General features: G+C 32.3%; 1 protein-coding gene across 1 annotated transcript; it reads left to right on the top strand.

The window, feature by feature from the left end:
- Positions 1 to 250: 250 nt before the first annotated feature.
- On the top strand, positions 251 to 2,567 carry LOC105137497 (BAHD acyltransferase At5g47980-like). The gene is made up of 2 exons (XM_011043258.1): positions 251 to 269; positions 1,031 to 2,567. The coding sequence occupies exon 2, from the start codon at positions 1,049 to 1,051 to the stop codon at positions 2,372 to 2,374; it is 1,326 nt and encodes a 441-aa protein (XP_011041560.1). The 5' UTR covers positions 251 to 269; positions 1,031 to 1,048; the 3' UTR covers positions 2,375 to 2,567.
- The last annotated feature ends 10,867 nt before the right edge of the window (positions 2,568 to 13,434 follow it).

The following is a 13,434-nucleotide window of genomic DNA, read 5'->3' on the forward strand; positions in this document are numbered from 1 at the left end:
GGTCCACTTTGTTGGTTTTGACTCTTTGAAAAGATATATAGAAATAACATTTGTGAGATAAAAAAGATATTTTAGCATTTTGTTTGACTTTTCTCTTGAAATGTGCAAAACAAGTAAAGAAAAGTCAAAATATTAATTTTTTTTTTATTTTTGGCTATTCATTTAGCTTCTCCATTAAAAATACTCTTACAATGAGAGTTGTTAGGTTAATTACTTAACACATATTTGGATTGAGGACTTATTTGTTAACTAGACTTCAAAATAGATAGTTAGTAGGATTATCTATCATGTCTGGAATAATCTTCTATCGGGTTTAAAAACTCAAGTCAAATAAATATTTTTTCAGAGTAAATGCTCAAATTTACAAAAATATAATTTTATTAAAAAATTAAATAAAAATAATTTTTTAAAATAATAAAGTTATTAAACTAAATCCATGACTTAAGTTGTAGGGTGATCCAAATTGATTAAATTTGATATCATTTTAATATTAAAAAATTATCATTTTATTTTTTTTTTAAAATATATTATGTTTTTATTAATTATTAAAATTATATTTAAACCCATTAAATTGAATGATTTATTTTGAATTAGCTTTCATATAATTTAATTTAAAATTATAATTAAATAAGGAATTGAGATGACAAATTTCAACATCAAGTTGATTGATTAAATTTAATAATATTTTTTAAAAAAATCTCTATATTTTTAATATTTTTTAAATTAAAAAATAATAATTCTACCTACAGCGTGAACAAATATATTAGTGATATATTGAAACAAGACAAAAGAAAAAAAATAAAGAATAATTATAGTACATTCGATGACGTAGTGTGAGGACAACTAGAGTTTTCAATCCATAAAATTACAACCTGGCAGGAAAATAAATAAAATTTAATAATATTTTATAAAAAAATTAATTTTAATTTTTTTTATAAATAAATTAAACATCTCTATTTATACTAGATGTATTTAGAATCTCAGTAGAAAAGAATTCACAATAAAAATTTACTTAACGAATACATTTCATCTAGCAGGATTATCCATCATGTCTATGCCGCTGAGAATCCAGATCATGCAGAGAGAAACCATCAAACCATCCTCTCCAACGCCCCTTCACTTGAGAAGTCTCAAGCTCTCTCTTCTGGACCAGTTCATGCCACTAGTTCACATTCCACTGCTTCTATTTTACCCCAGGAATGGAAACGACACAGATCACCTTGCCAAAGCTACGGAAAGGTCACTGCTACTAAAGACCTCACTGTCAGAAGCCTTGACTCATTTTTATCCGTTCGCAGGCAGACTCAAAGAAAACTCGTCCATTGAATGTGATGACCATGGGGCTGAATATATTGAGGCTCGAATCCATTGTATTCTCTCTGATATTCTCAAAAAGCCTGATACTGATGTGCTAAAACAACTCCTGCCTGCAGCTATAAGTGAAGCGGCCACGGCCAGGGATAGTCAATTACTTGTCCAAGCTAGTTTCTTTGATTGTGGTGGCTTGGCAATTGGAGTGAATCTTTCTCACAAGGTTGCAGATGCAGCCACGGTAACATCATTCATCAAGTGCTGGGCTGCATCCGCTCGCAGGTCGAGTACTGAGGTGGTGATCAGTCCAGTGTTCATCGGTGCTTCTATTTTCCCACAAATGGATTTACCAATCCCAATGCTTCCAGTAGATTTGATTCAAGGAGAGTCTGTCACGAAAAGGTTTGTGTTTGAAGCTCCCAAAATTACGGCGCTCAAGGCTAAAGCCATCAGTGCAAGCGTGCCAGATCCAACACGGGTGGAATCTGTAACAGCGTTGATCTGGAAATGTGCGATGAGCGCATCAAGATCAAACTTGGGGGTTCCTAGAAAATCTGTGTTGTCTCTTGGCGTGAATATTCGGAAGAGGCTTGTGCCAACCTTACCAGACAACTACGGTGGGAACTACGTAGGTAGTATATCAGCGCGGATGGAGGATCATGATGATTTAGAATTGCAAGGTATAGTGAGCCGTATAAGGAAAGATCTTATAGAGTTTGGTGAAAATTATGCTAAAATAACCCAAGGGGACGATACTTCGTTAGCAATTTGCAAGGCGGTAGAAGAGTTCGGAAAGATGGCCATGAGCAAAGATATTGACTACTATAACTGCACCAGTTGGTGTAGATTTGAGCTTTATGATGCTGATTTCGGATGGGGAAAACCAACATGGTTGAGTACTGTTTTCACTATAGAGCTGAAAAATCTTATGTGTTTGATCGACACAAGGGATGGTGATGGAATAGAAGCGTGTATAAGCTTGAGTCCAGAAGACATGGCCTTGTTGGAATCCAACAAGGAGCTGCTTGAATTTGCTTCTGCAAATCATAGTGGATCAGTTTAGCTCGGATGGAAAGAACATGTTTGCGAGGTCCCATGTGTGATGTAAGGCGCTTGAATGATCGATTCATTACATTACATTCTTTAGTTTGCTGGTGGTGAAATTTCTTTTCGTTTTCTATTTTCTTGTTGTGTGGTCATAAAATTTTACAGTAATGTAATGAAGTTTATCAACAGTATCATTTTAGCTGCTCTAATTTTACGAAATGCCACCACAGATGAGCCCTATATTTTTAAAAAATCATAACAAATATGAACACTTGGGTTCAATTCACACCTTTTCTACCGGAGCACTTGAATAGGACGGGATAACTAACAAGAATATGGCACCTGTGTTGGTGCGAGAAACTATTGATGTAGCTTTGGAATATTTAGAGTTAATAAAACACATGATTTTATTATAAAAGCAATAAACTTATAAAATACAAACACACAATTTTAATACATACCCTCTTTTTTTTGTCATTTTCTCTTTTCTTTCCCATACTTAACAGCATAACCTTAACAGTTTATTTATACATAAATTGAAAGACAACATGTGATGGTGGTTGATAATAAGTGGTTGCAGGGTGGTGATTCATAGTAGGTGGCTTTAGGTGGTGATAGGTGGTTAATTGAGTTTACCACAATAAATCCCCTTTTTAAACTCAATCGAGAGATGTCATGCTAAGTATAAACTTTAATATGATAAATATTTCTTCTTTCAATGGCTTTGTAAATATATCTGCAACTTGATCATTTGTTTTGTAGGATATCACTTTAACTTCTTTGTTCTTCACATGCTCTCAGATAAAATGATAACGTGTATCGATGTGTTTACTTCTTTCATGATACACTGGATTCTTGGCTAATGCAATCGCTGATCGATTATCAATATAAATCTTTGTAGAACTTTCTTGAGAAAATTCCAAATACTTCAGCATATTCTTTAATCATATTAAATGACATACAGCTGAGTTGACAACAATATATTTAGCTTCATAGCTTGATAACGTTACTATCGATTGCTTCTTAGATGACCATGTAAAAGATGTATCTTCTATGAAAAAAACAAATTCAATTATGCTTTTCCTTTCATCTAAATCTCTATCCCAATCACTATCCGAGTAGCCAATAAGATTGAAGTTTTTACTTGAGGTATAAAACATACCTTTATTTATTGTTCTTTTAATGTAGCGAAGAATTCTTTTGGCTACATTCAAGCAAGACTGGTCTGGTGTGTATATATATGTGCTATAAGTCTAACTCCATATAGTATATCCGGTCTGTTACATGTCAAGTGCTTTAAGCTTCCTACTAAGCTTTTGAAGTAAGTTGGATCAATATTTCCAACTTTACTCTTCCTCAATTCTACTCCATTCTCAACTGGAGTTGATTTTGGATTGTTGCATTCCATCTTAAACCTTTCAAGAATATCTTTAACGTAACCGCTTTGGGATACAAAAATCCCTTCTTCTTTCTGCATTACTTCTAAGCCAAGAAAATGTGTCATTAGACTAATATCTGTTATCTCAAACTCTTGTACCATGCTTTTCTTGAAGTCTTTAAACATGATAGGATTGTTGCTGGTGAATATCAAGTCATCAACATATAGGCACACAAATAATATACTACCATCTATTTCTTTCTTCATATATATTGCGTGTTTATATGGATATCTTTCAAATCTATTGTCTTGAAAATACCTGTCAATTCTGGTATTCCAAGCGCACAGAGCTTGCTTCAAACCGTAAAGGGTTTTCTTTAACTTATATACTTTGCCTTCATTTCTAGCTTCAATATATCCAAGTGGTTGTTTAACATAGATCTCTTCTTCTAGAAAGCTATTCAGAAACGTTAACTTCACATCTAGTTGATAAATCTTTCATTTATGTTGTGCAGCTAGTGAGATCATCAATTTGATTGTCTTTAGCCAGGTTACTAGAGCAAATACTTCTCTATAGTTAATGCATTCTCTCTGTTTGTAGCCTTTTGCCATTAATCTTACTTTGTATCTTTGTACCTTTTGCATTCTTTTTCTTCTTATAGAACCATTTGACACTAATTATTTTCTTAGTTTTTGGTAGATTAGTCAACTTCGAGGTGTCATTCTTTTCAATAGCATGTATTTCTTCATTCATTGCTTTTATTTATTTCTCTTCTATGATAGCTTCATTGAAGCTAAGTGGGTCACTATTTATAAAGAAACAAAATAGAGTTGTATCTTCCATGACTTGAATGACATTATACAACTCTTCTAGATTTGTCATCCTTCTTGGTCCTTCTAATGAAGATGCTGATGATGGTGTTGATAGTGAATCTTGTGTGTTTCTCCTACTAAATACAAGGAATTTGTGTGCCGGACTTTGTGGCTCATCTGCTGGTAACATCAGACCTTCTGCAAGTACTGTTGGTACTTCCACTTCATCTTCAAAGATCAAATTAATATTGATCCATTTTACTTCTTCTTTTTTTTATCATTATTCCATGGTTAAAATTTATCTTCTTCAAAGATAACATCTTTACTCATGATCACCTTCTTTGTGATGGGATTATACAGCTTGTATCCCATCCTTCTATTACCATATCCAACAAAGATGCATTTCTAGTTTTTTTCATCAAGTTTGGTCCTTCTTACATCTGGAATCTTTGCATATGCCATACAACCAAAAAGTCAAAGATGAGTAACACTTGGTTTGTGACCACTCCATACTTCTTTATGAGTGACAGCTTATAAACTTTTGGTTGGGCAGTGATTTAGTAGATGCATTGCACATGATACAACGTTAACCCAATATTGTTTGAGCAACTTTTTTGCTTTGAATAAACTTCTTGCCATGTCAAGAATCATTCAATTCTTTCTCTCAGCTACACCATTCAGTTGTGGTGTATAAGCTAGTGTTATCTGATGTTTGATATCTTATTGTGTATAAAAAACTTCAAAGTCATTTGCTGTATGTTCTCCACCTTGATAAGATCTTACGGTTTTAATCTTATAGTCACTTTGCTTCTTAATAATTACTTTAAAATCTTTAAAATAATCGAATACTTCTGACTTTCTTTTCAGAAAGTATACTCATATCTTTCTGCTAAAATCATCAATGAAAGTAAGGAAGTACCTATTTTATCTAGTTGACATAGGCTTTATGGGACCATACATATCTATGTACATTAACTCTAATGGCTTCTTTACTTTCCAATTGACTTCTTTGGCAAAACTAGATCTGTGATGTTTGTTGAGAACACAACTCTTACAAACTTTATCTAGATGATCAATATGGGGTATATTTTTGACCATCTTCTTACTTGTTAACATCTTCAGACTTGTGAAATTCAGATGTCCAAGCCTTAGGTGCCAGAACCATTCTTTATTGTTAGTGATCACACTTAAACACTTTACGACAACATATTGGATGTTTATAGAAAACATCCTATTCTTGTACATCTTCATATGAGAAATTAATCTTCCACTGTAATCTTCAATTATTAGATTATAGTTTTTCATAAGAAGAGTGTAACCTTTCTCCAAAAGTTGGCCTATACTTAGTAAGTATGCTTAATAACTGGAACATAATAAACATCTGCAATATAGTTATGATCACCATTCTTCAAATGGATTGAGATGTTGCCTCTTTTTTTCACTAGTACTTTGGAGGTGTCTCTAAAAATGACTTGACCTTTTAGAGTTTCATCTAGATCTTCAAATAGATCTTGTTGACCACTCATGTGATTGCTAGCTCCAGAATACAAATACCATATATTCTTTTGATTCTCACTTAGTCCTTGTTGACTAATAATACAGTTGGTCCTTTAATGATGGCATCTTTCCCTGTATAGTTGGCTTGTTCACGTACCTCTAATAGAGCTTTCCTTCGACATTCAATACTATAGTGCTTAAATTAATTGCAATGATAACATTTGATATTTATCTTGTCACGATTATTTTAACTGCCTTTTCTTGCTTTAGGAGTAAATGCTTATTGTCTTTGGCCTCCTCTAGTGGTGTTTCTACCTCTTCCTCTAAATCCTGTATTTCAAGATCCTCTTCTTTAAAATTACTGAAATCCTCCTCATCTTTGTTGACTCCATTCTTGAGTGGTTTATCTACTTGTTGAAATCCCCTTGTCCTTCTTGAGAGACAACTTTGATTGTAAGGCATGCTCAATTGCCTTATCTCCATTTTTTTTTTCATAATCTTTTACTCATGAGCTTGCAAAGAACTTATAACCTCATCCACTATCAACTTGTCCACTTCTTTGGATTCTTCAATAGCAATAATAACAAAATCAAATTTTGGATCTAAAAATCTTAAAATTTTCTCAGTAATTCTAGCATCTAAAAGGACTTCTTCATTTCTTCTCATCTGATTGACTATCACCATAATTCTTGTGTGATAATCAAAAATAGATTCTGATGACTTCATTTGCATTTATTCAAATTCATCTCACAAAAATTGAATACGAATCTTCTTGATTTTATCAGTACCTTTATATTTTTGTTGGAGAGCCTCCCATATTTCTTTTAAAGTTTTTGCAGAAGCTATGATCTCAAATGTGGCTTCATCAAAACCTTGATAAATGATGGTCCGTGCTTTATTGTCTTTTTTTTTATTGGCTCGCAGGAGTTGTTTTTATGCCTCTCGTAATAAATCTTCTGCTTCTTTAGACTCTAGTTCATTATAACCATATTACACAATCTCTATACACTCGTATGAACCAAGAAATGCTTTCAATCTAATACACCAATTATCATAGTTGTCTTTAGTTAGCTTTGAAATAAGTGTTTGTGCATTTTTTGTAGTCATTTTGCTCTTTAAATGACTATATCACCTTTTGGGAGTTGAATTTGGAGAAATGAACACTGTAGATAGATCTAGAATGCTCAAAATAGTGTTGAACAGGTTTGACTTGGTTAAAAATAGGTTCAAAATGAGCTAAACCGGTCAGGAAACAGATTCTGGACATCAAGCAGTTTGTTAGGGCTGAACCGGGAATATTCTAGGGAATATTCTATACAGCTCGGCTTATGGTTATGCTTGGATGCAGCTTGTGCAACTTAGCTCTGCTTAAATATGGCATGCGTATGGCTTAGTCGTCTTCTTCGTTAGGGTGCGTCAACTGCGCATGGGCAACAATGATCGAAGTTTCAGGCAGTCTTCGATGAAGCTGATTCTTGCACCAATGAGTTCGTATGAATGAATACTACATGATAGAATGATCAAAACTAGTTTTTTTTTTTTTACAACTTTGAAAAATCAGATGTATCCTAAAAATACCTTTGTTTTCTAACAAATGAGACTCTGATAGCAATTGTTGGTGGGAAAAACCACTAATGATGGCTTTGAAATAATCAGAGGAGATAAAATACATGATTTTATTATAAAAACAATCAGCTTACAAAAAACAAACACACATTATTAATGCACATGCTTTTTTTCTCTCTTGTGTTTCTCTCCTTTTTTTTCCACACTTAACAGTATAACCTTAACAACTTATTTATATACAAATTAAAAGACAGCAAATAATAGTGATTGATACTATATTGTTACAGGTGATAATGATTCATATTAGATGGCTGCAGAGAGTAGCAAGTGGAGCCAAGCAAGCATAAATCTCCAATGCCTCGCGCCTAATGACAGTAAAAACTTTACATTTACGTCACCAACACATGATGGTGCTTCTTACAAATAAGTTGGAAAAAACATAAATGAATTGGCAACAGTCCATACAGCCCTTCAAACACAAAACTATTAGCATACAAGCACTTGGCATCTCTCCATGGGGGTAGAGATAGTAGTCACACAGGGTGAATGAAAGACTTCCACATTATTGTGTAATTGCACTTGGATTCCAACTTCGGAGGCGTCGTACTGTCCATCTTCGGAGGACTTCACATTATCGTGCAATTGCACTTGGATTCCAACTTAGGAGGCTTCATAATGCCCATCTCGTTCGGAAGCCCAACATTACGCACCATAGATTCATTGGCATTCTCATCGTTCTCGGTCTTGTTGACAAGTGTTCTGGGCTGAATCGCAGAGAAGTGCTGGAAATAGAGTGTCCATTTTTTGAAGGAGAAAAGAGTAGGGCTTCACCTTGGAAGCGGATCCCTCTTTGTTGTGTCCCACAAGCTCAAGGTTTAGTGGAAATGCTCGACAAGGATTGGATGGATTTCTATGTTTGGACTCCTAATGGAAGCAGTCTGTCTGCGTTATAATGGATGCTCTGAAAACAGCACTTTCTGATCTCTGAATTAATCATGTCCTAGCAGCAAAGGAGTTGTGCAGTAAAAGAGATAGCAGATCCCCTCATAGAATTTGGATCACTGAAGCCCGAAGCCTGCAACTTCAAAACTGATGCAGCTAGTACTGGATGAGCCGAGGCATTTTGCTACAGTTTGAATAGTTGAAACTGTCCTTTCTTGTTATTTTTCACTTGCAATCATGAGAAAAGTCAAATGTATCTGATATTAAACTAACGATGACCCCTTCTTCTTGTTGGTGGAGGATGCAGTAGCTTTCCTTAGTTACTAGTAAAAAGTCTCAAGGAACGAAACCGTCACTTGCTATTGTCCCATCTAATTCCAAACCTCGAGCAAGCTACCGACTAATAATATAAGTTGATCTTCGCTCCGACTTCTCTTCAGCGGGAGGGTATCGAGAGAATTATAAGGATTATTTTGTAGGGTTTTATATTAAAATAATTTTTGATTTGGCATTTAAAAAAATAAAAAAATTAATTTTAAATAAAAAAAAGAATTTTCAAACTTTACCTACCCGAAGAGAAATCATAAATTGGCTATCATTCATTATTCTCGAGCAAAGGGATGATGTATGCTAAGCCGTAGCAAATATATAGTAGTAGTAGGGAATCGAGATAGCTCGGATCCTAGCTACCTAACTATTTTATGTAAAATATATTATTTTTCCAACAAATTAACATTGATTATTAGTAAATTTGGATGCTAGTTTCCTCGGGGAATTTATTTCGATTCAGTCCTGATCAACACGATACGATATCCAAGGAATGAAGTTTCCATGCAAAGAAAATGAAATATGGTTGTTAAACACAAGCTGGATTTATAGGGCCAGCCTCTGAATTTAATTAGCTAGCTAGGCATATACCTCCAAGCCCGCCCCTCTCCAAACAGACCTGAAAGTCAAGATGGTTTTCCAAAATATCACGGCTCCTAACATTGTCAAACACTAAATCAACATTCTGAAGCATTAAATATTAATTAAGTATTAAATATTAAGTATTAATAGTAATCAACATTTATTTATTTTTTGCATTTTGACCTTTTCTTCCTTTCATTATTGATTTTTTTCTTTTATTTAGTCTTTATATGATATGTTTATAGAGATTTAGAGTTGATAATTTATTATTTTAATTTTTCTTTTATATTATTATTGTGGTTTCAAAAAAATATCCTAGCATTAGTAGTATCATCTATTTTAAAAAAATTAGTTAAATAAAAATTATTTTCTAAAAAAAACTACGATATTAAACTTTATAAAGTTAATGACCCGGTTTGTCAATTTGGTGAGGTAACCCTGCTTGTCCTGGCTCACGGGTTTAGCAGTGGTTTTTCCTTTTACTAATTGAATTTGATTACGTGATTTTTTTAATAATATATGCTGCAAGTGTGCGGCATCACAACGATCATCCTTCTAGATTGAAATAATCATGAATAATAGGGGTGGAAAGGACAAGGAATTCTTGTCATTTAATAGTAAAAAAAAATGAGAATCACCATCTAATATTTTTATTACTGGGAATCTTAACTAGTCCCAAAGTCCGGAGAAGGGGAGTGATTACGTAAAATTAAGGTATTAGCACCCATAATATATCTTATCTAAGGTAAACTGCATTGTTTATTTGTTTGATATAAACTAAGAAAACTCGTAAAAGTTCTTAGTAAAGAGATTTATATCTTATTAGGTTAAAAACTTAATCATTATAATGCCAATAAAAAAAAATTACGTATAAGTTCATAATCCTATATGCAGCGAGGCGCATGGCATCGAGCAATGACGGATTTGCCTTCTAGATGTTGGTGAAAAAAAAGGGGTTTTGAGTATAATCATACAATTATGATTATAAAAGTCAATAGTTGTCACCTAGTGTTATGGTTACTATGAAATCTATGGTCTATGAGAGTCTGGGTAGGGGACTAGTTGTGTAAGAGCAAGATGTATCACCTCTAGTACACCCTACCTAGAATAAACTGCATTGTTATTTGATTGTTTTTCTAAGTCATGTTTATGTCCATTGGTCTTTTTTAAGTTTTAAAGTAAATCTCTTTTCGTGAGAAAGTTTTTATCGTATTGGGTTAAATCTTAAGCATTCTAAGGGTCAAAACTTATTTATTTCTTGAATATAGCTAAGTCTTAACACTACGAATAACAAAATAATTGTTATAAGTTTTTTATATATTAGTCAAACCTTAATGGATAATCATAAAATGGTTACGATATTTATTTTTTTTATTTTTTAAAACATGACTTATATTTTAGAGAATATGCATGAAAAATATTTTAAGATTTGGTCATATGTCCAAAAATAAAATACTTTTTTTAAAAGAGGAAATTGATTTAAAATTTTTATAATTTTTTTTAAAAAAATAAAAAAAATTCAGATAAAACCGGGTATTTTATATTGGATCTGTATCTTACAATGTAAATATATAGTCTGATATTGTGCAAAATTATTGAGAAAATATGCAAGAAATTCATAATATTTTGAAAGGGCTCTTAGAAATTTTTGAATTTTTTTTGTTTTTTAAAATAATTTATTATTATTATATAGTTTCGGTCCGACCCAACTATCTAGGCCCGACCTGGTGGGGTCAAGTTAAGCCTATTGTAGCCCAAAAAACCTGGACTTACTCTTTTTTCTTCTTCTTTTTTTACATTAGGTTGGGATGGATAGAAAATGTTCCAACCTAGCCATGCTAATGGCATTTTGCCATTTGTATGCAGAAAGTATTCTACATACAGATGGTTATAAAGGAGTTTCGAAGAAGAACAAAAAGAGAAAGTCTTGCCTAGTCAGAGGAGAAAAGAGAAAAGAGACTAACAATGTTATTGGTGGGGTAGGGAAGACTAAAGTGTAGTTAGTGGTGACAACAATAACGAAGACACAATGGTTATGGTGGCAAAAAAAAGGTTAGCAGAGGGGGAGAAAGAAAACTGTAGAAATACTGATTTTTTTCAACTTTGATCTTTAATTTCTTAATATTAAACGTATAGAATTCACCCCTATTTATAGAGGGTGGATAAGGGATATTATTTCTTTACTAATATCAAATCTTGGACTTTGATTCAACTCGGAAAGATCCTAACCATTGGTTCAAATTCGTTATCATAACTCGAAATAATTGGCAACTATCGACTAGTTAAGCTAGCCACTTTAGAGCAATGTTGCGGTGGCTATTAGGTCAGTAGGTCAGCGAGACCTATTCTAAGGTGGAGTACAATATCAGGCCAAAATGATTGTGTTGGTTTATCCTGTTTGGTTAAGAGATAAAGTATTAAATGCTCCTGAAAAGTAAAGGGACAATAAGCAGTGATCAAACAACATGTTGTCTAGTCTTCTTTTTTTAACAAAATAACGTTGTTTTACAGTTTTAGGGTTTTAAAATTAAGAATTTAGCCAAATTTCAATTTGGTCCTTGATTTCTAACTTTTTTTAATAACACTTATAATTAGCTTTAAACTTTCAATTTTATGTAGATTTGCCTCTATCGTATTTCAACATCACCCCCATATTTTGGCACCTTTTTTATTTTAATCCTTGATCTTGGATTTATGAAATTGACCCCTAATTAACCATTAAATTTTTAATTCTCTTTAATTTCACCTCTGATTTTAATCAATTGAGTTCTTATAGTTTTGTATCTTTTGTAAAATGATCCTTAGCTATGAATTTTTTTAATTTAGCCCTTAATTGACCTTGAACTTTTGATGTACTTATAATTTTACCCTTGATTTGAATCAATTGATTTGATAAAAATTAAATTTGGTCTCTTGAAATTTTAATTTTTTCTATTAAATACAAATTAGGCTCCCAAACTTAAATTTTTACAAATTAAGCCCCTAATTAAATTAATTTTAAGTATAATTAAGTCCTTACTCCTAATTAAATCCTTTAATTTAATCCAAATTAATTCTTGAACATAATTAAAGTTTTAATTTGACTCATGATAAAATAAAATTTACCTATTAATAACCTAATTATGTACTTGAACCTAATTTTTAAATAAATTCATCCAATAATCATTTAATCTGACCTTGAATATATGTTGTCTCTTTAGTCTTGGGTATAACAATTAAACTTCTAACTCATCAAAAATTGCAACTTGACCTTCCTCTGTATTTAAAATCCTCCTAGCTTATTTCTCTCTCCAAAACATCAGTCTTCTTATTATTATTATTTTATTTTGGAAAGAAATAAGGGTAAAATTTAAGAAAGAACCAAAAAATAAGTTGTAACGACTACCTCCCTCTTTACAATGCTTACAATATAAAGTCTTGTAAAAGATTTTAGATAGTAAGCTTTGTAAAGAAAAAAAAAAAGAGATGGAGACTCTCCAAATCAAAAAATTATCAATCTTTTTGAAAATATCAAAGAAAAAAAATAGGGTTAAATGACACACTATCTAGGATGAGGGCACAAAAACATACTCAATAAGAGATAAAAAATAGAGATAAACATAGAAAGTGTATTATGAGAAAATAAAGACTTGAAAACGTGCTAAAAAATAGAGTTAGAAGGCACACTATCTAGAAAATAAGGGTTAGAAAATACATTAAAAAAGAGACTGGGTTTGTAAATAAAAAAATAATCTTTAAATAACTAAAAGATTTTTTAGAGTAGTATAGTTGTACTCATAATTATTAAACCCGATCCCGGGTTAACACGACTATAGGTCAATCCGAAAAAAATTTAATATTTTATATAAAAAATAAAATAAAAATTTATATAAATATACGTTATACATTACGTAATTTCGAGACTTGAAAGAAAGAAAGTGTCGCACGTTACGTAAGACAACATCGTCCAGTAGCTTTTTTCCACTTGACTT

Source organism: Populus euphratica, unplaced genomic scaffold (genome assembly GCF_000495115.2).
Source record: "Populus euphratica unplaced genomic scaffold, PopEup_1.0 scaffold81.1, whole genome shotgun sequence".
NCBI classification, from domain to species: Eukaryota; Viridiplantae; Streptophyta; class Magnoliopsida; order Malpighiales; family Salicaceae; genus Populus; species Populus euphratica.